The sequence below is a fragment of the Gadus macrocephalus genome, chromosome 11 (assembly GCF_031168955.1).
Source record: "Gadus macrocephalus chromosome 11, ASM3116895v1".
NCBI classification, from domain to species: Eukaryota; Metazoa; Chordata; class Actinopteri; order Gadiformes; family Gadidae; genus Gadus; species Gadus macrocephalus.
In genome coordinates, this window is record NC_082392.1 from 22,238,332 (window position 1) to 22,266,302 (window position 27,971).

At 43.3% G+C, this 27,971-nt stretch overlaps 1 protein-coding gene and 1 long non-coding RNA gene across 2 annotated transcripts in view; both read left to right on the top strand.

Annotated features, from left to right (window-relative positions):
* Positions 1 to 1,249: 1,249 nt before the first annotated feature.
* antxr2a (ANTXR cell adhesion molecule 2a) overlaps positions 1,250 to 27,971 on the top strand; it is a 49,236-nt gene continuing 22,514 nt past the window's right edge. Inside the window, exons 1-14 of the mRNA XM_060065904.1 lie at positions 1,250 to 1,660; positions 2,077 to 2,148; positions 5,212 to 5,283; positions 5,506 to 5,587; positions 8,489 to 8,593; positions 8,930 to 8,998; positions 9,639 to 9,719; positions 13,596 to 13,656; positions 13,873 to 13,959; positions 17,195 to 17,264; positions 23,720 to 23,798; positions 24,096 to 24,191; positions 27,153 to 27,203; positions 27,581 to 27,670. Of these exons, the coding sequence (XP_059921887.1) occupies positions 1,530 to 1,660; positions 2,077 to 2,148; positions 5,212 to 5,283; positions 5,506 to 5,587; positions 8,489 to 8,593; positions 8,930 to 8,998; positions 9,639 to 9,719; positions 13,596 to 13,656; positions 13,873 to 13,959; positions 17,195 to 17,264; positions 23,720 to 23,798; positions 24,096 to 24,191; positions 27,153 to 27,203; positions 27,581 to 27,670 (1,146 nt within the window). The 5' untranslated portion in view covers positions 1,250 to 1,529. The remainder of the gene's footprint in view (positions 1,661 to 2,076; positions 2,149 to 5,211; positions 5,284 to 5,505; positions 5,588 to 8,488; positions 8,594 to 8,929; positions 8,999 to 9,638; positions 9,720 to 13,595; positions 13,657 to 13,872; positions 13,960 to 17,194; positions 17,265 to 23,719; positions 23,799 to 24,095; positions 24,192 to 27,152; positions 27,204 to 27,580; positions 27,671 to 27,971) is intronic.
* Positions 9,732 to 11,971, top strand: LOC132468203 (uncharacterized). Its single transcript, XR_009528178.1, has 2 exons — positions 9,732 to 10,141; positions 11,247 to 11,971. It is a non-coding gene; the product is annotated as an uncharacterized LOC132468203 (long non-coding RNA).

Consider the following 27,971-nt stretch of genomic DNA (forward strand, 5'->3'; position numbering starts at 1 on the left):
CACCTCTCCTCTCTCCTTTCTCTTCTCTCATATAGTTATAGATCAGGGTAATAGATCAGGGTTAGGGTCAGGGTTATTGATCAGGTGATCCATTCACTCTCTAGAATCAATTCACTCTCTTAGAAAATGTATTGTCTACTCTTCCCTCTCCTCTTCTCTCTCCTCCTCTTGTTTATGTTTTCTCTTAGAAAACATAAACAATAGCTCCCCAGTGAAAGCTATCGGATGTAGGGATATATTTAACAAATTACGAAGATATTTCAGGAGAGAGAGAGAGAGAGAGAGAGAGAGAGAGAGAGAGAGAGCGAGAGAGAGAGAGAGAGAGAGAGAGAGAGAGAGAGAGAGAGAGAGAGAGAGAGAGAGAGAGAGAGAGAGAGAGAGAGAGAGAGTAAAGGGTCACAGTGGCTACACACTCACTCAGGTAGAAAGACGAGAATTAACATCCTAATTAAAATACCGAATACACTCTTAATTCACCAGAGAATTAAACTGCTCCTTCGGTCTGATGGTGTGTTATAGCCAATAAACTCATTAATTAAGGAACGTCAAGCCACCAAATATACGGAGAGACAGAGAGAGAGAGAGAGAGAGAGAGAGAGAGAAAGAGAGAGAGACACAGACAGACAGACAGACAGACAGACAGACAGACAGACAGACAGACAGACAGACCGAGCGACCGACCGACCGACCGACCGACCGACCAACTGACCGACCGACCGACCGACCGACAGACAGACAGGTGAATAGCTGCTCACTTCCTTTAGGCACCAACAGCAGTAATGTAGTGGTTGAGTTGGGCTGGGTGTGTTGTATCCCATTATGGCTTTCATACGGGCTGAAGACAAGGGATTTTATGTAAGGTCAGACATTAGAGGACTTAATAGCCTAATAATGTTTTTGTTTTTTTACTCAGTAAAATCAAATAAGACTAAATCAATAGTAGATTCTGGTTCTTCCCGCCTTCACATTTATCGTGGCCGACTCACAGATCAAAGAGACGTTCATCCATAGGCCTACAGCCCGGAATAATATTAATGAATCAGAAAGCACAGATTTGTTCAAACTCAATTAAACAAAACGTTAGATTCGTTAAATGGCGAACAACGGCAATAATCAGATTTTTTTTTACTCATAACCTTTGAAATTAATTATACATTAGACTACATTTATTAAATTATAAACATAAACAAAGCTGTGAACCAAACTGAACTTGAACTTCACGGCGCATGCGCACCCGAAGGACCCGACCCTGAAAGATAAACTTTGGAAAATGTGCGACGGGGATGTTCACCACCGAGCAGGAAGTTGTTGACTGTAGTGAACATCGACATTAACCCTGATCAATAGTGAATCAGCCCGAAGACTACGTAGTACAGTTATGGTGTAACTCCAGTAACTTTCCTGTATTTCACAAACAGTTATCAGGCGGGGTGGAGGGACTTTGTTTAGTATGTTTCTTGCATCGCGGAAGACGTGCGGTCCCGTCTTTGTCCTCTCTGAGTGAGTACCTTTATATATAAAACGATATAATGAAGAGCATGAGAACTCTAGCTGTCTGGACGGTAGTGACCGCTGCAGTCCTCACGGTCCTCATCTCGTCCACCGCCACGGAGGAGGCGTCGTGTCATGGAGCCTACGACCTGTACTTTGTTCTGGACAAGTAAGTCAAGTGTGTGTGTGTGTGTGTGTGTGTGTGTGTGTGTGTGTGTGTGTGTGTGTGTGTGTGTGTGTGTGTGTGTGTGTGTGTGTGTGTGTGTGTGTGTGTGTGTGTGTGTGTGTGTGTGTGTGTGTGTGTGTGTGTGTGTGTGTGTGTGTGTGTGTGTGTGTGTGTGTGTGTGTGTGTGTGTGTGTGTGTGTGTGTCACACTAGCAACTGAAAAATAATGTTTACAACATTATTGTTGTTATTATTTCACCACATCACAAACCTACCCGTAGACAAATTACATCCTGTTAACCAGCAGACAACCAAAAACAGCCATAGTGCAGTTTAGCTGTGACGTGAGCCCGGGTTATGAAACATTCTGGTTAACAGTCAGTGTGTTGCTCAACATCCTGTCCTCTCCTCTCTCCACAGGTCTGGCAGCGTGGACAATGAGTGGGGGGAGATCTACTCCTTCGTCAAGAATTTGACGGAGCGGTTTGTCAGGTGAGTCACATGACATCACAGGATATATATATATATATATATACCTGCGGGGCGTGTAAACACTGACATGTTCAAATTAGTTGAACCTTACTGAAGACTTGAAGGCCGGTCCCTCTGAAGAAATCCCCCATCACAGTCTTCCTGTTCTTTGTGTTTTAAAATTCGTTATTCTGGCCAAGTGGTTGGGTTCTAAATGTTTAGTTCTGTCACACATGTGAAGACTTAGCAGCTCACGCCTGCTCCGTCTGTGTGTGAATAAAAAAAAAGAAATGAAGTCTTGTCGCTTCGTCTCGGTCCTGCGAGCGTCGGACTGCCAGCTCCAGCCGGTCCGAGCGCTTTGGTTGGAGAAAATAGCAGAGGCACCATGTGGCAGTGGGTGGAGCAGCAGCCGTCTCTGGGCTGGGAGAGCGGAAGGGGGGGTGGTGTTTGTCCTCCACCACTCAGCGCCGGAGCTACGCCCACCTACCACATGCATCCACCCCTAACACAACACCCATCTACCCCCAAAACACCACCACCAACCACCATGCATATACCCCCATCCAACACCATGTATCCACCATTAACAGCGCCATCACCACCGGTATGCATCCACCCCAAACACCTACACCTCTACACCTACCACCACTAACTCCTCAACCTCCAACACCATGCGTCCACCCCCAACACCATCCCCACCTCCACCACCAACACCAGCATAACCTCCACCACTAGACCCAAATCCACTACCATCCATCCACTCCAAACACCACCAGCAGCACCTCCACCACTACCAATACCAGCATACATCCACCTCCAACACCACCACAACCATTCATCCCTAGCCACCTCGACCACTATTATCGTCACCTACACCACTACTATGCATCCACCCCAAACACCACTCTCAACACCACCACCTCCACCACCACCACTGTGCTTCCAACCCCAACACTGGTCGTGGTTTGTTCTTTACCAGCTCAGTCCAGAGTCCGAGCTACAGTCTTTGTCTCTCCATTAATATGAATCTAAAGCCAATAAGCGGCTGTGATTCCTTCTGTGTGTGTCGATGTGTAGCTTTCAGCCCACGTGCGACTTTGGAGGCAGGATGTAGATGTATATTCCTCTGCTGCAAGCCAAGTCTGGCCATGTGGCTTAAGGACTGTGCTATGTTAGCAGCTACGTTAGCGGCTCCGTGGGGGAGGGTTGCAGCCAGGCCATGTGTCCCGTGGGAGAGAAATATCAGCACCTCTCCTTATGCTCTGGACGCCTGTCGCATCTGAAGACCCACAATGCATCTTTCTGGCTTCCTGTCAGAGACACGCTGTACTTGGTGGGGAGTGTGTGTTCTTTTGTAATGTTGTGTCTTTTTTAAAGAACAATGAAACTGTTGACCAAACGGAGGGCATTCAGATTGATAATAAACAATGCTGGCTGGACATATGAACACCTGAAAGCTACATGTACTGTAGGTTGTGGAGCAGCTGTGCTGTGACTAGAAGCTGATAAGATTAGTCTAAACTATCTTGAGTCACAGTCTATGCCAGCTCAGATCCCAGGTTGCGTGGTGGCTTTCTACTATATATATATAATGATAATAATAATAAATGAAATGTATATAGCGCTTAACATGGTACTCTAAGACGCTTTACATATTGCCCTATCAAAACTATGTAAGACAGACTAGGAATAAAAGAAAAACAAGTTAAACATGAAGAATAAGGTGGGAGTTAGGTGGGGAAGGCTAGTCTGAAAAGGTATGTTTTGAGGGCAGATTTGAAAGAAGAGATGGTTGGAGAGACTTTGATGTGGGAGGGGAGTGAATTCCAAAGGGTGGGGGCAGCAACTGAGAAGGCCCGATCACCCCAAGTCCGTCGCTCAGTCCGTGGAACTTGTAGCAGGTTGGCAGAATTGGACCTGAGGAATCGGGAGGGGGCGTGGTGATGGAGGAGGTCGGCAAGGTAGGGGGGGGCTAGGCTGTTGAGGGCCTTGTAGGTGATGAGTAAGATTTTGTAGTTGATTCTGTGTTTAATTGGAAGCCAATGGAGTTCACGGAGGACAGGTGTGATGTGTTCTGTGTATATATATATATATAATTATTATTTTTTTAGATACATAGATGCCGCATTGGTCTTTTGTAACCTATGTCAACATGGCGGCAATATTGCAGTGGACAAGACGGGCCTGAACACTAGTAAACCTGGTAGCTGCGTTTTTTCTGGATAAAAAGTGCTTCAAACTATTTTTTTTAACTAGACGTTTCTATTCAACGGTTTATGATCAGGCATTTATTTTTGTTGATATTTGATATATTTCCTTACAGATAATATGTATGTGATTTATTATGAATTCAAAAAATACTCAGAAATGTCAGTGCTTTTTATGGTTAGTAAAGCTTGGGCTCTCAATATAGCGGGGAAATTGATGTATGGCAGCAACGGGTCGAAGCAGTCAATGTGTCATCAATGTATTTCTATGGCTGTCTACACTCAGATACACAGCAATGGTTGGCATGTGACTCACAACCTGCTTCCTGTCAGTGTATTGAGGAGTCACTGAATGTGCTGGTAGGAAGTGTGAACATGAAGTCACATTCTAATATTAGTGGACAGGATGGACTGAGGTGTGATATTTTATTTATTTTATTCTTGAGTTGGTTTTAATGCAGTAGTTAAAATGGTTACTGTGATGGGTGCATGAAATGCAACCGGATGAATAGAATCACACCTCAATCGTTCATAGTGTGTTGTGAATGTGATGTGTGTAAAGTAATGTGTGTAATAGATATGTGCATGTGTGTTTTGTCTTGTGTAGTAGTTCAAGATATTTGTGCTGTAGAGATCTTTGACCAAGATATTTTTTTTCAAGATTTTGATAGAATCGATGGAAGTCCAATCCTATCAACTGCCAGATTTAGTAGACCCTTAGATTTAGTGGCTCTCACATTTTTGTGAGGCAGGTGCAACCCGAGAACCTTTCTGGACATGCCCTTGCCGAGTTGATGTGTTGTTCTGAGGTTGTGTTGTTCTGATGTTGAATTGTTATGTTTTGTTAACGTGTGGTTGAGTTTATGTTGTGTTTCAGCCCACATACTAGGTTGTCCTTCATCGTGTTCTCCAGCCAGGCCAAGGTTCTCCTGTCTCTCACCAGTGACAGGTAGCATATCCCTGTTCCCAAGGGACCATTTAGCACTACTTGCATCAATTAGCACTAGCATAGATAGATGAAATATCCAGTGAGATCCTTTGACTAAGACAAATGTATGTGTATTGTATTACGAGAATGAAATCAGTGCTGCAAGACTAGTGCAGCATAAATAGTAAGCACCAACAGTAGTGAACAGACAGTTCAAGTGAATCACCGATAATGTGTTTGCAGGGCGAAGATTGAACAGGGGCTTCTTGATCTTAAAGCCGTAAAACCCGCAGGAGAAACATACATGCATGAAGGAATGGCAGCGGTAAGTAAAGCAGTAGTAATAAACAGTGTCATTATTAAAGGGGTCACATCATGCTCTTAAGTTTAGTTTTAGTGTGTTAGAGCCTTTTAAATCATTTTATAAGGTCTGCTAAGCTACAAAGCTCCAGGCCAAAGGGAGTAACTCTTTTCCCCAAAAAATACCCATCTTGAACTTGCCAGAAATAGCTCGCTTGCAGTCTGCATTTCCTGCATTTGATATGTTACCAAATCACAGAAGTGAGAGGTCCCGCCTCGCGGCTAGTTTGGCACGCTTTCACTAAGCTAGCTAGCGCGGTTGTTGGTGGAGTTTGGTTCCGTTAGCGCCATGTCGAGGAGAAGCTGTTGTCTTGTGTGTGAATGCAAATCCCCTTCACATGGCCTTCCAAAAGAGTACAAAACAAAGAAACAGTGGTTAAAATTACTTCCCTTCCATATATGGAGGAGTACCACACAAGACATAATTATTTGGGTCCCGGGGTATACTGAAACTTCCCTGTTCTGATTTTATTTTAGACATTTGTATCATTACATGTTATACAAAATGACTCATTCAGTTCTACGACCCGGAGGTTCATAGTCCGCTCTAATCGTTGTTCTGAAGGGCAGGGGGATTCAGTGAGTGAGATTAACGGGGACCTGGATGTGGAGGGTGTTCCATGCATGTGGGGGGACTGGAACAGTGCCCCCACATGCATGTCAAGAGACTATTTTCCTTTGTGCGAATGCAAATCCCCTAAATATGGCCTTCTAAAAGAAGACAAAATGAAGAATCAGTGGTTATCAATGGTCTTACAACCTAAGTGACATTTGAATTAAAGAGGCATGAGCTAAAACTGAGCCTTTCTGACCAAGGGTGAAAGCAGTTCTTCAGCAATGAACAATGAGAATAAAATGGTGTATTTACAACATTGAAACCTGTTAAACTATTCTAGCTGTTCGCCAAAATGTAATTATGAATGGCATTATATGACCACTTTTAACGCATAACGTTAAGAAGTAGATGGTCCTGTTTTAACTAGTACTTTACTATTATGCCAGTACTAATTTGTCCCGTTACCCTGACTCATTGATTTCAGTATTAACGTGTCGTTATTGTGGTAACTAGCGGTGTTTGTAATAACGGCGTTTAAAAGAAGGGCGTTGGGTAACAATTATTTTCTCAGTAACTGGGTAATTAACTAATTACTGTTTCCATCATTACGACGCCGTTACCGTACGTTAAATGCGGTGAGTTACGATGAATTGATTGAATAAACTGCGTAATCCAAACGCACCCCTGGCGCCACACACAAAATGCTAGTGAGGAGACCGGATGGGTTAACAAGACAAGCGATTATGGTAGCCAATCTGAGCCAGTTTGCACACACACACACACACACACACACACACACACACAGAGGCAGCAGAAATGGCAAATCCGGAGCAATCCGATGAAAAGTTGACATTTTCTGTAGTGTTCTGAGCTTTTAAAATTGAGTTGGAAATATATCAGGGCCTTGAATGGGCATTTCAACCATTTAACACATTAAGGCCAAGTGAAAACTGCTCAGAAAAATCCAAATTCTTTTGTAAACTAGTGAAACACTGAGGATACAAAATGTACTTTCAATAAAATATATATTTATAAATAATTAGTTATCAAATAACCAAAGTGTAACAAATGAATGTGTACTGGGCCTAATGTAGGTTAGACTTTTGGAGCTGGTGGAGAATTAATGAAACACACGACACAGAATGTTGGTAGCCGGTTTTGTTTTCAAAGTTCACTTCCAAGTTCAATTACAAAATAAAATAGGCCTTCAATCAACAGATTCATAAGGTTGTTCACAATTCTTAAGGTTATTCACAGTTAGTCTTAAGGGCGCCTTTTACCCTCCATACAAAATAAACAATCCCAATTGTATTCGTAAATCAATAAACCAAACATAAATCAATACACCCAACACATATCATGTTCTGCAGTCATTTGATTTGTCGTGTGTGCAGAATGTTCGAATAGTTCAAATGTTTGCTTAGGTAGGGGAAATCCTACCACACCAGACAGCCAGGCTTGAGTGGTGCCTTTTGAGGGAATTGTTTAGTCTTTTCAAGTTGCTCCTTTAGTTCGCCATCTTCTCTGCTCCGGCAATAGGGCCTGACCTGTTTAGGCAAACGGGTAAACAAATCACAAGCACATGAGCTCCTCAGGGGCCGAGGAAAGCTATGTTTGGCTTTGGGTTCAGGGTTGAAAACAGAAGTTTCTCTTTCAAAAGGTGTCCTTGACTAGTTTTTTAAATAACTGTGTCCTGCTGCCTTTTGACTGACTCCTTGATTAGGTGATTTAGTTCACCTGGGGAAAGGGGTAGATGCCTGTTGGCTGCTGACTGCATCCAATTGGCTCAGGGGTTTCGATTGACAGATGCTGTCGTCCAATTTCAGCAGTGTTACACTAGTTACTTTTATTATAGAGTAATTCAGATACTAACTCAGTTACTTTTTGAAACAAGTCGTGAATAACTATAACTTATTACTTTTTTAAAGTAACGTTCCCATCACTGGTAACTAGTAGCATTTCAGTAGGCCTACTTACTCGCTGTGTTAACATATCAGTGATATCCATTTATATTTCAGTACTAACTACCAAAGATTGTGTAAACTAGTAGTATATTAACTAACTTGCTGTTGTAATCTGTCAGTTCAAATAGTGGTGTTACCGTGTCATTGATTACCCTAACCCTAAACAGTTGTTTTAACCATTGCTGACTAGTTGTTAACCAGTACTTAATGGATGGATTCACATATGCTAACTAGCTGTATTATCCAGTACTAACAGCTGTGGCAACAATTTCTGGCTATTTTGTCAAACCACTATTAAGTTAACTAGTTGTGTTAACCAGTACTAACTAGCTGTGCTACCCTGAAGGCCTCAGCTCAGATCAGGGCACTTCCTCAGAGGTCGGCCAGCATCATTATAGCTCTGACAGACGGAGAGCTGACGCCATTTATCCTGCAACTCACAGTCGAGAAGGTAAGGATAGTATTATACATGTTGTGAACACATATCATAACGTGATGCCCATTGTACCATTTTATAATCATGGTGTTTTTATTACATGCTATACAGTTCAACACTTATTTTTACAACATGTGCTACCATGTTATTTTTATAAAATGTTATACCATTTTATGTTAACATGTTGTACAACGGATGTTTCTAATGGGTACTACCATTCGATCTTAAAAACATGTTATACCAAGTTACGTGTAACTATGGTAAGATGTTAAACTGACACCTTGTTGTATAATTGGCAGTTCCACCATGTTATATTTAAATGATATGTTTCTCACATGATATGTTTTGCAGGCTGATGAAGCGCGCACGTTTGGCACCAGAGTTTACTGCGTGGGAGTCAAAGACTTTGACGAGAAACAGGTACATGTTATGATAATAGTAATATTATTATGGGTAACACTTTATAATAAGGTGCCATAATAAATAGCAAACTAGTCATTACCTAACCCTTTGTTAATATTTGTTAATTGTTGCTAAAATATCTATTTGGCACAACTTAATCGTTTTTTTTCACTCACCACAGAGTGTCGCTGGTTAGGGTTAGGGTTAGGGTTGTGCAAACAACTAATATTTAATTAATGATGAAAAAACTATTAACTTAGGGTTAATAAAATATTTATTAACAACTAGATATTTTAGTAACAATTAACAAATATTAACCAAGGGTTAGGTAATGACTAGTTTGCTATTTATTATGGCACCTTATTATAAAGTGTTACCTTATTATGTTGGTGTTAATATTCTTAATATTTAAATTGTTTATTTTATTTTTATATTGTTTTTTATTGTATAGAATGTTTATTTATGTTTTTAGTTAATATATTATGGTTTTTATTTTTTCTTATTGTTTGTTTGGGTTGTTTATATTTGTGTCTGTCCTTCATATTGTTGTTCATTTATTTATGTTTCTAAGGTTTGTGTAAAAGCTGCTTGTTTGTGTGGTATAAATGATGTTGTTTGTGTTTTGATTGATCCTGTTTATGTTTGTGTGTCCGAGCAGCTGGCGGAGGTGGCGGACACTAAGGATCAAGTGTTTCCTGTCAAAGATGGCTTCCACGCTCTCAGGGGCATTGTTAACTCAGTAAGTGTGGCTGTGTGTGCGCTCGTGTACGTGTGCGTTTTGGTAGGCGAGGCAGGAAGTGAATAAGAGCAGTTGGTCTCTGAGTCAGAAAGATTACACACACAAACACACACACACACACACACACACACACACACACACACACACACACACACACACACACACACACACACACACACACACACACACACACACACACACACACACACACACACACTACTTATCTTATCGTAGGCCCTACAGGGTGACAGCCTTGGACTGTAACTAAAATAAACGCAAAAGACTCAAATCAAAAGGCTGTGCACAGGGACTTCGTTCTTTTTAGTAAATTAAACGCGTTTGTCCAAAAAGCTGGCCAGACTTCTATTTTTACACCAAGTCTTAGTAAGACCTCTTTATAATTATTTCTAGTCATTAAAGGGGTAGTTCGGAATTTTGGACATAGGGCCTGATTCCCAAGTGAGCATTGGTATTCTATATCACTGGAGACAGTTTTCAACACATTTCATACAGTCCTTCTAGTTGCAGAGTTCGTTCGTGCTAGGCTAGCGCAAGTAAACGGGCAATGCTAGCCTGCTATTAAAAACAGTCTTACCCACTCCACAGTACACCCGAGGTAAATCAATTATAACGCCAGACTATAGATTTAAATGTCTGTGTTGATAGAATAATGTTAGAAATAAAACTAACCTTGCATCGCATGAATCATCGAGGGACTACTCTCTCAGCAGAAGCGGAATTTTACTATGCGCTGGTTAGTGGTTAGGTTTGTAACCGAATCACGACAGAAGAACGTAAACAGAGAAGCGTGGGACAGAAGCGCAATTGAACGACTAGGCAACATGATGGTTCAGTGTGCTTTTAGAAATTGTAGAAATAAACGGTACGGATGGGCACCACAAAGTTTCCACCAATTTCCAGTGCGAGATCCAGAAAGGACTCAACTGTGGCTTGTTGCTGCTGGCTTGGACATCAAAACACCGGCTCGTACATGTACGGTTCGTTGGATACAACAAATTCCTCATAATCGTCTTCAAAAGCAGATGCATCGCTAACTCCTCCAAACGTGGGCATATCTTGTTAATTGAATACGCTTATAGAATTCCTTCGTTCACTGTACTCTGCGTTTGTAGCAATGACAGCGGCAGGTAACCTAGGTATCAGTCCGCCGCTGCCGTAGCCTACGTACAGGAATATAAACACTGCTGCTGAGACCCCGCAATTCCCTCAAAATGCAATGCAATGCAAGGTTGGTTTTATTTCTAACATTATTCTATAAACAGACATTTAGATTTATAGTCTGTCGTTATAATTGATTTACCTCGGGTGTACTGTGGAGTGGGTAAGACTGTTTTTAATAGCAGGCTAGTATTGCCCGTTGACTTGCGCTAGCCTAGCACGAGTGAACTCTGCAACTAGAAGGACTGTATGAAATGTGTTGAAAACTGTCTCCAGTGATATAGAATACCAATGCTCACTTGGGAATCAGGCCCTATGTCCAAAATTCCGAACTACCCCTTTAAGTAGCTCTGCTACAAGCTGTGCGAGAGTATTTTAAGTGAAACCAATAAAAAATAATTTTGATTAGCTTTGTACTTTCCCCAAGCGTTAATTCACTGAGGGGGCCGACCCAACGAGGAACAGAGCATTCTCCCCTGGTTTGGGTTTGTGAAGGTTTATGTTATTTTTCAGACTTTCAGAACATATATAGCCGAATCCATCAACATTTCATATTGTGATATATTAGATAGGAGGTGATAGGACAGAGCAACAGAGAATTGACCTCATGTATCTGCCTAATTATTCTGTTGTTGTCTTTATGTCTGTCAAGCTGGGGCTGTCATGTAAGGTCCAACTTCCTGTAATGACTAGAAACTTCCTGCATAATTTAATATTTAAATAATTTTTAGATTTAACCATTAATTGTTATAATAGTGAGTAACTGTGATTTAATGTATTAACTCATCACCCTGAAGCTGTGGAAACCCTGAAACTTCCCCTTGGGGATGTGGTATCTTAGGTAGGGTGGTAGGTGACCTAGGTAGGGCGGTAGGGGACCTAGGTAGGGTGGTAGGTGACCTAGGTAGGGTCAGTGTTTCCCACACATTGACGAGACTATGGCGCCCCGCCATAGTCTAATTTCGGCCGCCATAGTCTCTGCGTGCACATGAATTATTATTATTATTATTATTATTATTTATTATTATTTTTTTTTTTTTGCTCAGACGAAGTTCGTGTCGCTCTCATTGGGATTGCATGAGAGCAGAGGCGCTGCATCCCATTAGGCCCCCTAGTAGTGGCCCGGGGCCCCGCAATTGCTTGGGGCCCCGGGCCACTACTAGGGGGCCCCCTAGAGCCAAACAATCGCTCCATACCACCCCCCCCCCCCCCCCCGTCAACAATCGCTCCATACCCCCCCCCATAGTCTCCAAAATTTCTGTGGGAAACACTGAGGGTGGTAGGTGTCCTAGGTAGGGTGGTAGGTAACCTAGATCATTAAGTAGCTCTGCTACAAGCTGTGCGAGAGTATTTTAAGTAGACAACCTAGACAACCACCCTACCGTTGTCTAGGTAGGGTGGTTGGTTAGAGAGGCACTGTATCTGGGTAGGGTGGTTGGTTAGAGAGGCAGGTTATCTAGGTAGGGTGGTTGGTTATAGAGGCAGGTTATCTAGGTAGGGTGGTTGGTTAGAGAGGCAGGTTATCTAGGTAGGGTGGTTGGTTATAGAGGCAGGTTATCTAGGTAGGGTGGTTGGTTATAGAGGCAGGTTATCTAGGTAGGGTGGTTGGTTATAGAGGCAGGTTATCTGGGTAGGGTGTTAGATAGAGAGTTGGGTTACAATAGCAAGGTAGGTTACCTAAGTAGGGAGTGAGTTAGGAGGCAAGTTTTCTAGGTAGTGCTAGGTTTGGTCAGAGAGGTATGTGACCAAGGTCAGCTGGTATTTAGGACGTAGTTTCTCTAGCTGGGTTGGTAGGTTAGGGAGGTGGGTTACCTGGGTAGTGTGGTGGTAGGTTAGGGATGTAGGTAACCTAGGAGAACTGGTACGTTAGGTGCTGCTGTGATGATGAACCCAGTAATGACATGCAGACTCTACATGAATCTGATCAAGCCTCACCCGTTGATGTTTCTACCAGTTCTAACGGTGATGTCGGGGCCACGGCCCGTGTCTCACTGCCTATTAATAATCACCTTCAATTAATTAAACATCAGTCATTGTTACCGCATCTTTAGAGGGATGGATATCATACACTCTGTGCCAGAAAACAATGATCTCTCATTAAAAGTTCAGTACTTCTCCCATGTCTTTGGCTGTGCACATCATGTGTGTTTTCCCCAAAGGTATTTAGCTGTACATCCGTTAAGACCCGCTCATGGTGGTGGTTCTCCAACAATAACCATAAAGATCTCTAACTGCCCTCCTCTCTGTCTCCGTGCCCAGTGAGTAATGAGAGGGGGTGGGGGGGAGGCTCCAGCTATCTTCCTCACCATGCCCTATCAGCCATCCTATTTGATAAGGCCCTATCCTCCATACTTGGAAGCCGTGGCAAATGCAAAACGCAGGGTTCAAGTGTGCTGTATCGTGGTTAATGTGCTCTCTTTACTGACTGTGTCTCAGGATTTGCATAGTTTGTCCTTTGTTGATTTATTGAATCCCAGGAGATAGTGTGGCGGCTGGCCGCTGGACCTCTTTATATGATAATGTTCCTAATAGGATGGAGGAAGGGCCTTCTCTCGTATAATCCTACCATAAAGCGCCGCACATCTCCCCGCTCCCAGGTGTTGTGCTCTAATCACTAGTGATAGCCTGTCCCGACGCTATTCAATGAAACCAAAATAATCAGATCTGTAAGTTATTTATTTTTCTTTTTACCGCCAGATATTGGAGCAGTCGTGTACGGAGATCGTGAGCGTGGCGCCGTCGACGGTCTGTGTGAACGGTGAGTTTACACCCGTGTTTACAACTGATCCAGGACCACTAATCTGCTCCCAATTTAACACTTCCACTAAGCTGGTTTTCACCTGCTCTTGGACAATACTTTGTATTGGCAGGAATGAAATCAAATGATAAAAAATGTTTTCAGTAGCAGAATAAATTACCGCCCTTTTTCTGCTTTCTTTTAATGGATGGTTGTGTTTCTACTCACTGTTTCCAGAGACTTTCGAGCTGGTCCTGAGGGGGCGTGGCTTCCCTCGTGTCAGGGGCGTGGTCTGCAGCTTTGTGCTCAACCAGCAAACCATCCGTAAGAAGTAAACCACATAAAGTCAACAAATGAAGTGAATCAAATCAACCAAATCAAATAAACCTCATGAATCAAATGAACTAAATAAACCAGCTAACGTTTACTAAGTCAATTAAATGCACCCATTAAACTGAATATATTAAATAAACGTAACTAACCAAATAAACCATCAAATTAATGTTGGAATAAATGAAAGGCTAAATAAACAACAACAACCAATGAAAAATGAATAAAAATATATATTCACGCATGAATATTTAAATAGGACATTAAAAAAGCTTCCCCAAAGCAGCTGGGCATTGCTGTCTTTAAGGCACGTCCACAAGCACACAATTGAGTCTGTCTATTGACCGCTGGTACAGTTGAATCCCTGGTGCTCTTTGGGTCTGCCCCAGTGTGTATTCTGTGAAGCCCACACAAAAGAACACATTTCAGTCTGATCTGTACAAACCAAAAGGACTGTAGTTGTCAAAGCACCCAAAGAGTTAAGACCGGTTTAGACCAGAATATAGTTGGTGCTGGTGTCCATACGGAACTCTTCAGGGGTGTTTCCAGACGTATTGTACGGCTGAAGCAACGTTCCTCAATGGTACACATCCTCTCCTTGGTTTGGTCAGTAAGAGGGACAAAGCACAGAAGACACCTCTGATAGCCTCTCCACCACGTTCTACCAGTCCAAACGCAAGAGGAACGGATGTAGGTCACTCTGAGCGCTCAGAAAACCCTCCTCTTCTTCTGCGGTCCCGTGGGGTTTGAGAGATGGCACTGGAAGCGGGTCTTTTCCAGGATTCTGTTGGCATAGTGATCCACACAGTCGACTGCTGCCAGTATTGAAATCTATGGTCTTCGTTTCCTCGTTGACTTATTTCTTGACATTCAACAGTTCCGTGCTGGACTAAAATAGTTCAGTGCAAATATAATATGTTTCTAGTGATGGGGACTTGAGGAAGTGGCCGCTAACAGATGTCTGCTGGGGCCTTGCTCACATCCACCCACGTGGGGCTGCCGATCTTATCTATTTCATTTTCTCTTTTCAATAATAATTTTTTATAATTATTTATCTGCTGCGTTGTGCCTAGTGTTCAGGACCTTCTAAAGATGTTCGGAGAATAAACGTCTGGAGAACAGAAGTCTGGCCACACCGGCATTTAAATATGCATACTAGGGCTGCTCGATTGTGGGAAAATCATAATCCCGATTATTTTGGTCAATATTGTAATCACCATTATTCAAACGATTATTTTCAAAATATGCATTCTTTCAGCATTGCTCTCCAAAAGCAATGTGTACTTTGAAATTTCCCCATAAAAAAAGTACACAATGTGCAAATATATATCCAGTGTGTGACGTATATATCCAAATAAATATCGTTTCAACTCCATTATTTTAGTTTGAAGATCGTTTGACCCAAAAATCGAAATCGCAATCAAAATTTGATTGATTGCACATCCCTAATGCATACATATACACACATACCAATACATTTTTGTGTGTGTGGTTATATATGCATGTTTGTATGTGTTGTTTTTATAGTTAACATAACTAAAATTATATTATATTACTTAGCCGTGACCTCTAATCTTAGACTATTTAAAACGTCAATCGAAGTAGATTTCGCCCACGACCTCTTTAATACTTCAATTGTCGTGCCGGGAAAGTTGTGCGTGTGAAACAGCTGGATATTCCACCGGGAGAATGAGGTGCTCAATAAGTAATACCACAGTAGTGCTCGGCATTTAGAGGAAATAGCCGACAAGTTAGTTATACAATGTATTTTTGTTGGGGTGAGGGATTGACTCTTTTGCGGTGTGCAGTTTGCTTTGTTATTTTTTGCTTTAAATAAATGTCCTGATTGTTAGATGAGTGCTGCATGCAGCGCTAAACGATTGTTCTTCTTAAGTTTTATTCTTTCTTTATTATTCTCTACAAATTTTGGGACTTATCTCCTCCCTCACCTAGAGACTTTATTGCCATTTTAAAATGTTCAGATTAGCTTGGAATCGCACGCTTCTTTTCAGATTTTAAAAATATTTTATACTTTCTAAGATATTCTACTTTAAAAATACATTTTTTTACAATGGAAGTCAATGGAAGCCATTCTCTGACACTTACTACTTCAGCCTTCGTAACTTGGTCAGTTTTCGTGCAGGCAGTGTTGCCAGAATTAGGTAGTTTTTACCGCTCAATTGGACTACTTTTTACGACTTTCAGGCAGCGTTGCCAGGTTGGGCGGTTTTAAAAAAACATTCAATTCTTTCCTACAAACATCAATCAATACGATACCTTTCATATGGCATTTAGTTTGTGCAGCTATTACCACTATAACTTCAGCTACTACTACTACTTCAGCAACTACTACTACAATTATGGATTTATTTGTAGCCATGGATTATGGATTTTATTGGGATCCCCATTAGCTGATTATAACTACTACTACTACAGCTGGTACCACTACTACTACTACTATCTTCCAGCTTTGACAGTATTACAGTTTTTTAGCAGTGCACTTCAATACATTTTACCTTTCTGATTTTTCAGCAGTACAGGGCAATACATTTGACCTTTCAGATTCTTCAGTTAAATTCCTTTTACATTTCTGCATTTTTAGCAATGCTTTAAGCTTTTCATTCAGCTCTCACTTTATTTGTTTCCAACCATTTAATTTTTTTTTTAATGGTGTGCATGTTTACATTGTTTACTCCATTAAGACTTTTGAACTCTGTTGAAATCCCTTCACTTGATTTAAGCCATTTAACGTTTCTTTACGTCTTAATCTATGGGGCTTTATTAAAACATATTTTCAACCTCACTTTATACCACAGCACTCACCGCATTTTCTAGTTTGTTTTATCACCCCTTTGTTTCATGGCAGTGGCACTATTGAATAATTTTCATTTCGAAACAGAGAACCTTGTAGACCGTAGTCTATGAGGATGCATAAGGCGGAGGCCAAGGCGCTGCGCAGCACCTCTAGAAAGCTTGGGGAGACCCTGAGAAGAAAATTGATTATTGAGGCGCTTGAACCACAGAAATGTCCCAGAATTGAGCATCATTGAGTGTAATATATATATCCTATATGATTGGACGATAAGTCGATGGTCTGGCCTGATGAGTCAGATTTGACTCTGTTGAGGTAACTCCTAATATTATAATTATATTTATCATATTATATTTTATAATTACTGTATATTATTAGGTATAAACGTTCTATGTGAATATATATTCTGACCTCCAGGCACCCAGCCTAGCTCGGTTCAGAGTGACTACCTGCTGTGTCCTGCACCAGTGCTCCATGAAGCTGGACAGTAAGTACTGATTCGCTGTCTGTCAGTCTGTCTCTCTGTCCGTTTGTCTCACCACACATTTAAATAAAACACATCTCAGATGAGACACAATGCATCATGTTGTGCTGGTGGCCTGTTTGTTGGAGACTCGGGGTGTTTTCCAGTTGTGTTTAGTATCAGTTATTGTATATTTCAGTATTCTTTCTCAGGGTGAACCTAATCTAATCAGAAGAACTAAACAGATTGAAACATTTGATTCCATCCGTGCATCTGGCGTTGGACAGGTTCCGTTGTCTAAAGGGCAGGAAAGTGCATATTCCTCGTCTCCTCGCGTAATCCCACGCAGAACAGATGATCACTATGACAGTATAGATAGAACCACAGATTTGAATGTCCTCGCCGATCAAATCCGATCAAAAATGTATGATTATGTCTCGGGCAGAATCCTTCCCCGTCAACATGGGGCTTTGATTTAGAGATTAAATATGGTCCTCTGATGATGCAGTCGATTGTCTGTCTGGCCTCACCTCAGGTAATCCTCCCAGCGCCCCAGGTAGGCATGTAGGTCCTCCATGTCACTTCACTAAGCCCACCGTGACATTGTTCCCTGACAACAACATGTTTTCCACAAACTGTTATGCAATATCTACAATTAAATCAGGCCCAGTATCCCTAAATATAATCCAGCATTTCTAGACGTACCAAATATAAAGGGTTATCCCTGTAAACTTTTCTGTGCAGGCTTTGAGTGGTATGGATTACATGTCTGATGTGATTCATTAAAAAAATTTATCTAGTTTGAAAACAATTAGTCGATTGCGACATTTAATACCTCCTTTATCTCATCACCTCCTTCAAACCTCCATAAAGCCCCAACACCTCCCTCCTTTCCAACCTTCCTTTAGCTCTAACACCTCCTTTATCTCCATTACCTCCTTTAGCACCAACACCTCCTTTATCTCTGCCACCTCCTCTCTCCTTTATCTCTGACGAGACGCCTCTCTAACACCTCCTTTATTGTGTAGCTTCTCTTCAACACCTCCTGTACAGTATCTCCAACAGGAGGCATACACATCATTACACAGAGTCATTCTTTAGAGAAGGAGTTATAATGAAGTCCTCTACGTTGGTTATCAGGTTCATCATTCCGATCTCAAGCCTCATCCTACCAGGCCCTGTTGGGGACTATGGTAGATGGTAGACGTGTGGTGGTTCTGTGGCCGGACCCTGATGGGGGATATGGTAGATAGCAGAGGTTTGGTGGTTCTGTGGCCAGGCCCTGATGGGGGGGGGGGAATGGTAGATAATAGACGTGTTGTGGTTCTGTGGCCAGACCCTTGCTATGGTCTTCAGGCGCCTGACGGATGCTCGATGTCTCTGTCTGAGGCGGCCTGCTTGATTAACTCTTGGCTGCCGACAGCGACCCTTAAGAAGTCCTCTGGTAGCCTACGAGCAGACACATCTGCTGGAGCTTTTAGCTGGATGGGTGACAGATGCATGCCTTCCTTCCTCCAGCATCCCCTGTAAATAATTCACCAGGAGCTGACAATCCCCGCACCCCGACCACCTGCCCGGAATGTTCTGGCTCCCTCCATCTGTCTGCTCCTCCTCTTTCGCAGTCCCGGCTGGTTTTCCCTGAGCAGGGAATACTCCATTCCTCTCTGCCCCACATTACCTTCCCACTCCCGTTGGATCTCTGGCACCCCCTCAGGCCGCCAATACCAGGGATGCATGTTTTAGGCCCAATCCCATTTCTACCCCTTACCCCTCCACCTTGTTTTGAAGGGGTAAGGGGTAGAAATGGGATTGGGCCTTAATCTCTGGCGAGGAGTGAAGGCATCCTGGGCAGGTGGACAGTGGTCACGTCACACACGGAGCTCTGCTTGATACCCTTCCTCACTCCTCGGTCCGGTCCTGTTAACCTCTCTCTCTCCCTTCTACCTTTACATTTAGGGCAATTAGCAGACGCTTTTATCTAAAGCGACTTACAATAAGTACATTTGTCAGAAGATAAGAAACAATATATTGCCGTCTGTACAGTAAGGATGTTCATCGAACCAAGTCCCATTCCCTAATAATCACTAGTTTAACCCATTCCCCGTATACAACAAAGATAGCTTTATTTTTTTTGAGTGCCAGTACGTATGACTTACACAAAGAGAAAGGGTGAGGCGGACAAAGACCTCCTATCAATTTAAATCATTGATGCATGCATTCCCCTCCCCCCTCCTCTATCAACGTTGATGGCCCTGGTGGGGTGACAGTTGGGATGGGGAGAGTAAAAATAACAGAGAGGTCCCAACACCTGTTTTACATCTCAGGTACAGTACCGCACGTCAATTATTCACCAGCCCCTCCCCTTGGCCCCGGCTCCCCCCCCCCAGGGAGGGGGGCTGGGGTCAGGGCAAGTGAGGGAGGGAGGGATGGATAGACAGCATGCATGTATTCATGATGAAGATGTTGTAAACATGGAGTGTCCGTGTGTAGAAGAAGGAGGGAAGACGCCTGTGGGGGTTTCTGGGTCAAAGGTTATGGGTTCGATGGTGGGTTGATGGTGAAGAGGCAAAGAGCTGTTTGTCAGTGTTTGCCCTATTGCTTTGAATTTAGCAATGTAACTGGGCAGCATTAATTCAGTAGGTAGAGCGGGTTGACTTAACCGGAAGGGTGCTGGTTCGAATCCCCGGCTCTTCCTAGTGTCGGTGTCCCTGAACAAGACGCCTCTCCATGACTGCTCCTGAAGAGCTGGATGTCGCCCTGTGTGGCTGACTCCGCCGTCGGTGCGTGAATGTTTAAAATTAAATGAATGGTTGTCAGTCGCTTTGGATAAAGCGTCAGCAAAATCCCCTTGATGTAAACGTAAAGGTTACTTCCTTCAGCACTATGGATCTTTTCCCAAACGCGTTGATTTGCCGGGCTGCCGTCCTCCTCCTTCTGGCCCCTCACTGCTGGAGCCCTTTAGCATGGTCTCCTCCTCTCTTCAGAACCCCTGTATCCAGACTGATGCTGAGCAATCCGGACGGGACCAGTCAGGTCCAGACTGATGGCTCCTGGATCCCGTATGACAGGCCCGCATGCATATGCTCCGCCTTCAATAATTCAATCTCTCCGTTTCCGGAACTTTCGAGGGAAGTTAGGGTCCATTAGCGTCCCTGGAGCCGGCCCCTCTGGCTCTCTGCGGAGAGAAACAAGCGCGGGGGGGGGAGTTAACTTTATATTGAGTAGAATCCTTCTGTTGTCGTGCCGATGCTATGACCCTGCTGATGCCCCAGCATCCCCACGACGATCACCTTCCTCCCAGTAACACTCCCTGACCTGTCACTCACGGCTTGTCCGTCGTGGAAGAGTGAAGCGACAGTGATCCTTCCCTGAATTATTCAGCCTGCTTTCTAGCTGTCCGCGGTGGCTTCGTCAACTATACACGCTGCCCTCAGTCACTTGGAGTTTGGCATTTAGTTCCAGAAACACTCGGCTAATTTAGTATGGACTATTTTACTATCTAGTCGTTCAGCTCACGCTTTTGTCCACAGTGACAGTGATGAGTCTTTTAAAGGTTGCCTATAGGTAAGACTGAACACATTGAAAATTTAACCCAGGCCCTGAATGTCAAACACCTTATCCACTGGACAAATTCATCCTTTTAGAACATGGAAGCTGCAGCATCATCTGCTGCATAGTCCTCAGCATTTTGTTCAGGGGAACATCAGGGGCCGTATTCACAAAGCATTTTATCTTACCGCTAGGAGTGCTCCTAACTCGCGCTAAAACATTTTACGTAGGAGTTTTTTCTTAAAAGTTATTCACAAAGCCGCTGAGACCTACTCTTACTAAGGATAAATCACAAAGAGTGAACTAAGAGTGACGCGCCGTTGCTATGGATTACGTCAATTCTCGTGCACGAGTTTAGAAGCGGTCAGTTCGGTGATTGGTTGTTCAGACTATGAAATCTGAATCACCGAAAAACAAGGAAATAGCCTAGGCTAGAAATTAATTCCTATTAAGTAGTTATAGTGCAGTTAGCAGAATACACGCATGATGACAATTTTGTGCAGACCACGATAATGACGTTGTAGCCTGCACGTTCAAGAGAGAGAGAAAGCAAACAATAAAAATACGTAAAATCTAAAAGAAAATAAATGTTACGAACTACCCAAGTGTTGACTGAGTTGTGCCAAGGTGTTTACCTAAAATGTGTTTTCAAAGTGATCCCTAAATGCCTGTCCACTCGGTTCCACACGGCCAAATTCCTTGTAATGTTGATCGCCATCATCATCATCATCGTCTGGCTGTGGAATGTTCCTCCGCTTGCAAAGGTTGTGTAGAATGGCACATACAGTGATTACTGTGCTTGCCCTCTCTGGGGTGAGGCGTATTTCGCCGTGGAGGACATGAAACCGACGTTTCATCTGCCCAATTCCTCTCTCCACAACATTTCGTGTATGTTTGTGTGCTCGCAAAGAGCCAATACGATGTGTTTTACGCATAGGACTAAGCGTAATCTGCGTAATCACTTATGTTACACTTTAACTGTGCTCCCGGTTGTGGATTAAGGTAGGGTGTCTAGAGCCACGTCTTGCATGGATAGTCACTGTCACCCAGCAAGTGACACCCAACTGGTACATCTCAAAAAGCTGCCTCAGACCGCTCACCATTAAAATGCGCGAATCATGGGTAGCTGAAGATCCAGGCCACTTTGCAACAACATCCAGTAGGCTATGTTAAAATTTGCATCAAAAACAACCTGCGTGTTGATGGAATGCACTTTCTTCCTATTGACGAACACGTCCTCGTCTTTTGATGGCGCAATTATTTTTATTTTTTATAAGTTAGATATATTTTTTTATAATTTATAATTTTTATAACATTTTATTTCGGGACTAATCGGATTATTCCTGTTAGTCGGGGATGTTATTGCATCGCGCATTAACTCCACAATAAGTTGAATACCCTAACATTTCGTCTCGCAGGCATTTTAAGATTCTTTGTGAATAGGTCTTACTGAGTTAGGAGTCCTCTTGAGGACTTTTAAGCTCTCCTAGACTTAGGTGCTACTTTTAGTCCTAAAATACTTTGTGAATTGCTCTTAGTGAAAAAAGTTAGGAGTCCTAAATTTAGGAGTGACACGCCCATTATTTTTAGGAGTTACTCCTAAATTCGCCAGTTAGGACCTACTTTTAGCCCTAAGATCCTTTGTGAATACGGCCCCAGATGTAATGTGATGATGTGACTGGTCCAGACAGTTATGGTGTGTTCTGCGCATCAGGCCAGCAGACGGAAGTGCTGTCCACTGCTTAAATCACTTCCTGATCGTCATTAACAGCCTGGCCTCCACCATGTCAGGTTAAAGAGTTTTCGTCATTACCCTGCAATGCCTCGTCGAACCTCAGACATACTAGGTGTGTGTTCGCACGTTTGTGTTTTGTGGGTAAATCTAGAGAAATGCACTGGAGAAATTGAGGAACATGTATGATATTATAGCCTGGTCTGGCATCTTCTGCTCATGATCTGCTCTTGGCATACAGTCTGGTCTATGTTGGTCTGAGGTATGTCTGGACGTTCTCGCCTCCGCACCTCCTCTTTCTCTCCTCCGCAAGACCTCTCCGCAGCACCACCTCTCCTCCTCGAGACCTCTCCTTTGCACCTCCTCTAGACCTAGCACCACCTCCTCCTCTAGGCCTCTCCCTAGTACCTCCTCTAGACTTCTCCTCAGCACCACCTCTCATTCTCTAGACCTACTACTACCTCCTCTTCTCCTCCTCTATACCTCTCCTCAGCTCCTCCTCTCTTCCTTTAGACCTCGCCTTCTCACCTCCTCTAGACCTAGCATCTCCTCCTCCTCTCCCAAGCAGACAGCTCCTCCTCCTCCTCTGCTCCACATAGCCCTGGCTCCTCTCTTCTCCTTGAAGGCTCACCCCTCTCGTTCTCATTAGCTGTCTACTGATTGGTTAGGCCGTAACTGACGTATGGAGATTGCAGTGCCCTTCATCATTAGTTATTTAATTGAGCTCCAGTCAGGCTCTGATCCTCTTACCCCTTACTCCTCCTCCTAGCTCTTTTCGCTCTTTGCTCCTCTTCCTCCTATCTCCTCTTCCTCCTAGCTCCTCCTTCTTGTTTCTCCTCCTCTTTGCTCCTCCTTCTCTAAGCTCCTCCTCCTAGCTCCTTATGCTAGCTCCGCCTCCTTCCTCCTGATGATTCTTGTTGTGCGGGTCATAGAACTTGGTCAACATATCGATCGGTGCTATCAAAATGAAATGTAATATTATTATCATTCTTCAGTAACCCTGGTTATGGTAAAGCCTTGTTTAATGCCTGATTAACCTAGTGAACCTGATTATGGCTTATGGCTGGCCAAAGTCTCGTTAACCTGGTTAGGTTTTGGTTAACGTATGGTTATTACTAAGGCCTGGTTAACCTTGATATCCTGGTTATGGTTAACCTAGTAAGTTAACCCTGTTAAGGTGTTGATGATGTCATTCCAGGAGCATGGATGTGTTCATCAGTCTGAACAACACCCAGGCCTTCATCTCAAACTCCTACACCATCACTTCCTCCACCTGTGTAAGTGGACCTGGAGAGGTGTGTGTGTGTGTGTGTGTGTGTGTGTGTGTGTGTGTGTGTGTGTGTGTGTGTGTGTGTGTGTGTGTGTGTGTGTGTGTGTGTGTGTGTGTGTGTGTGTGTGTGGTTTATTTCTCTTGTGTTGATTTACTATGTATACATGTTTTAACATGACATTGTATTATTATTCTGTGATATTAGTGTTGACCAGCTTAGTTTAGAAGATCCAGGTCTGTCTATACTACATGATACGTTATCGTATATGATGTTTTATGTTAATATTATGGACTGTATGTTTAGTCCAATGGCTTGGTGGTGGCCCTGGTCTTCCTGATCCTGTTCCTGGTCTTGGCCCTGGCCTTCATGTGGTGGTTCTGGCCGCTCTGCTGCACTCTGGTGAGTTCTCCTATTTCCCCCCCAGTGACTACCCAGCCACTCACTCTAACCTCTCACTGCCTCCCTTTACTCTACCCACTCCACCAGTTACAGCCTATTTTTTAACAGAAATATGGAAACGTGTATTTGGGGCCGTACACCATTCCTTCCATACACTGGAATATGATAATGAAACGGTTCTTCGTGTGGTAGACCTCCTAACCTCTCATGCCTCTATTGGTGTCGCAGCACCACAGAGGAGGATTGAAAACAGGAAGTAGCTATTGGCCACATCCTGTGTGTAACATTTCATAACCTCAGCGAATACATTTGCAGGCAGTGTAGAACTCTTGCTGTCAGATCCTTTATTGAGCCAGAGAATGCTCTTGCAGACGATGTAAAGGACTTAAATAAAACCTGACATTTCCCCCCCCACACACACAATGTTGCTGCTTATAGATTCAGGGATTTAGTTTTGATATTATTATTAAACATTTAAACCCTTTTTCTTGGCGGCTGATCACAGAAAGCCAACAAGCACACACACATGTTCCCAACTAAAAGATTAATTAATCATTGGATTCAACAACATAATCATTAGTTGCAGCAGTAATTCAAATCAGGGACTGAATTCAAAGCTCCTGTCACATGAACAGGAACCTATTCATATGCTCTTTTCCACTGCTTTGCTGAAAAAACTAAAATAGCTGTTTTGGGTGTAATAGATGGTCTATATGAATATCTATATCAGCTGTGAACAATATCATCCTCTAAGCTTGTATTAAATCGACACGTTGGAGAATAAGCTGAGATGATCACATCGGGGCCCGAGCGCAACGCCAGATGGCCCCCAGGTGCTGTCTGCTGCTGGGGTCCGCAGCCACGCAGGAGAGTGTGTCATCTGCTCGGGGGGGGGGGGGGGGGGGCATGGAATGGAAGCATATTTGGAATACCAACAACGCATTAGCATGTAAAGCTGTAGCATGAAAGGGTGAATGGCAGGCTGAGTGTGAGGGTGCATGCCATGCATGCCAGGGTGCACTGAGGATGAATGCGAGAATGCATGCCAGTTCGCATGCGAGTGGAAGATCTGCTTCTCCCAGGACACAGTACCTGTGCAAGTTAATATCTAACCCTCACTAACTCACTGACCCGCTCACTCGCTCACTCACTCACTCACTCACGTTCACCTGATTCTGGGTGTAAGCATTCTGCAGTGGCTGGTGTCAGGTGGCTAAGTGCCCTTGGTGTTAGCATCACATCTGTCCATCAGGTGGGTAGAGCGCAGCCTTTCGTGTCTTTAATGCTTTATTTACCCTACAATATGCCCCGAAATCTGCTGTGTAATTACTTTATAAAGGAGCTAATCCGCTGAGCGCGAGGTGGGCCTCTCACATGTTAATCAGCGTATGGAGAGGCTAAACACCCAGCCAGAGTGCTATTCATTAAGTCAAATTTATTATTTTCATTATTTTAATGACAACAGTAAGGGCGGTGTAATGGTATGCTTGCGCTTGACTGTCAATGAAACAGCTGCTGGGATCTATGATATGCAACCGTTAGTTTATTTTTATTTTTATGAACAACCAATTTAGCAAATGCATAGCGGGTTAAGCCAGTACCTATCCATCTTAAAGACTAATATACTAAAGGCTGTTTGGCATGCTGACCAAATCTTAGCCTGGCGCTCAAGCCTTTTATATCTGGTACTTATAGGGAGATGTTCTAAAGGAGCTAACAGGTGTATGATTGGAAGGTAAGGGGAGGTGTTTGTTGGTTTCCATGTGCCAGGGCGGCTCATGTTTCTTCCTTACCTCCTTTGAGAAAACGTTTGGCCTCCTGCAGAACATTTGAATAATTCGATTTGAGCTAAGCGTGGGCTCTACTTGGTGTTTAGATCTTAACGGTCCGTTGTTGAAAACAGAATTTAAGCTGTTGAGAGGATTCAGACATGTCCATCAGAAACTGTAATATTACGTGCTACACACTGGTCACTATAACTCTGGGGAGTACACACTGGTCACTATATACTAGTTGTTATATACTAGTCGCTATCAGGGCCGGATTAACAAATCATAGGCCCCTGGGCACAAATGTCTGAAGGTCCTCAAAAAATTAGTGAGTATTTGCACCTTTTTAATGTTCATGTTTACACTGTCAAATAGAACACACATACATTATCTATGTTCATTTTTATTTTATTTTCATTTTTATAGCACTTTTTGTGCTGGTGAAGGGGTTACTAATCTGAAAAGATATTTTAGAGGGGGTTCCCTAGTAGAAAAAGTTGGAGAACCACTGCTCCACTCCACAGGGAGTGTTTAAATACTGGAGAACCCAGAATGCAGGCGGTTGGAACAGGTAGGGGTTTTATTTTATGAAGCCAAATTAATCCAAAACAGGTAGTGGGAAAACAAATTTTAAGGGAGGTGAAAAATAAATAAATGAATGAATGAATTTGCTTAACATAAAATCATAGAGGCAGACCAACCAACAGGAACTAAACCAAAACGTGAGACATGAGAGAGACTGTTTACTAAAAGGCTTGAACTAAAGGGCAACAAACAATTATTAATTTATCATTTGTATAAATAATTATAAATAGTTATAATTATTAAGGTTAGATTTATCTATTAATTATCAACGCATTTATTGTATTAATTATAACTATTGTATTAACAACTACCAATCATTCCCCAACGACCACACCTGTATCGCAACATGACTGCTGGACAACTGGCCCTCAGAGGGCCCTAAGGGATGGAGGACCCCTCCACTTAGGAGTGGTGGCCACCACAGCTAGGCTGTGTGACAAGATGACTCCCTTTGTCTCCATCAGCCCTCCTCCCCTCCTTGCTTCCTCTCCCCCAGACCTCGACCTGGCAGGCTCAATGCTCGCCTCCTCCCCCAGACCTCGGCCTGCCATGTTCAGTGCTGCGTTAGTGTCTCATTCTGCTGACGTCTGATGTGTTTTTATTCCAGGTCATCAAAGACCCTCCTCCACCTCCTCCCCCCAGCCGGCCTCCCCCTCCCGTAAGTACAGTGCTCAACCACAACAATAGTTCTGGAACACCAGTTGAAACCAGATTAGTACACGTCTTAACCACTAAACCGGTTGAAACCAGTACTGAACCAGTTTGTTGGGACGTTCCATTACTCCTGCACCTGACTTATCCAATGACAACATAGTCTCTCCAGAAAGACGAGAGAATAAACATGACCCAGCCTACAGGTCTGTAATTTAGGTAGCCACATCTCCTGTGATCGGAACTATGGTATTTCGACCAATCACGACATTGGTGTTCATTTAAACACTCCCAGAAACAAGCCAGGTGATTGTAATGCAGAACTTAACACAGTATTGTGATGCAACTCTCTCTCTGTCCTCTCATCCCCATCCCCACCACCAGGAGCCAGAGCCAGACCACAAGAAGAAGTGGCCCACGGTGGATGCCTCGTACTATGGTGGCAGAGGGGCAGGAGGCATCAAACGCATGGAGGTGTGTTTCGTTTCCCCTCATCGCCTCGTGGAAGTGTGTGAACTCTGTGTTGTAGCAAAGGAGGAGTGATGGTTGGGTGGAAGTAAGATCATGGGAGCAGGCATTTTGGTTGAATCCTGCTCCTCCTCCTCATCCTCCTCCTCCTCACTCTGCTGATGATGAAGACATGTCAAACCTGATGTGTCCTCCTGGAGATGATGTGAGGACATCAGGCTCATAAACACACCTTCACGCTCCCCATCCTCGCCTTTAATCTGCAGGGAATCGCCTCTTAAATCCTCCTCTTTGAAGACAAGATCTC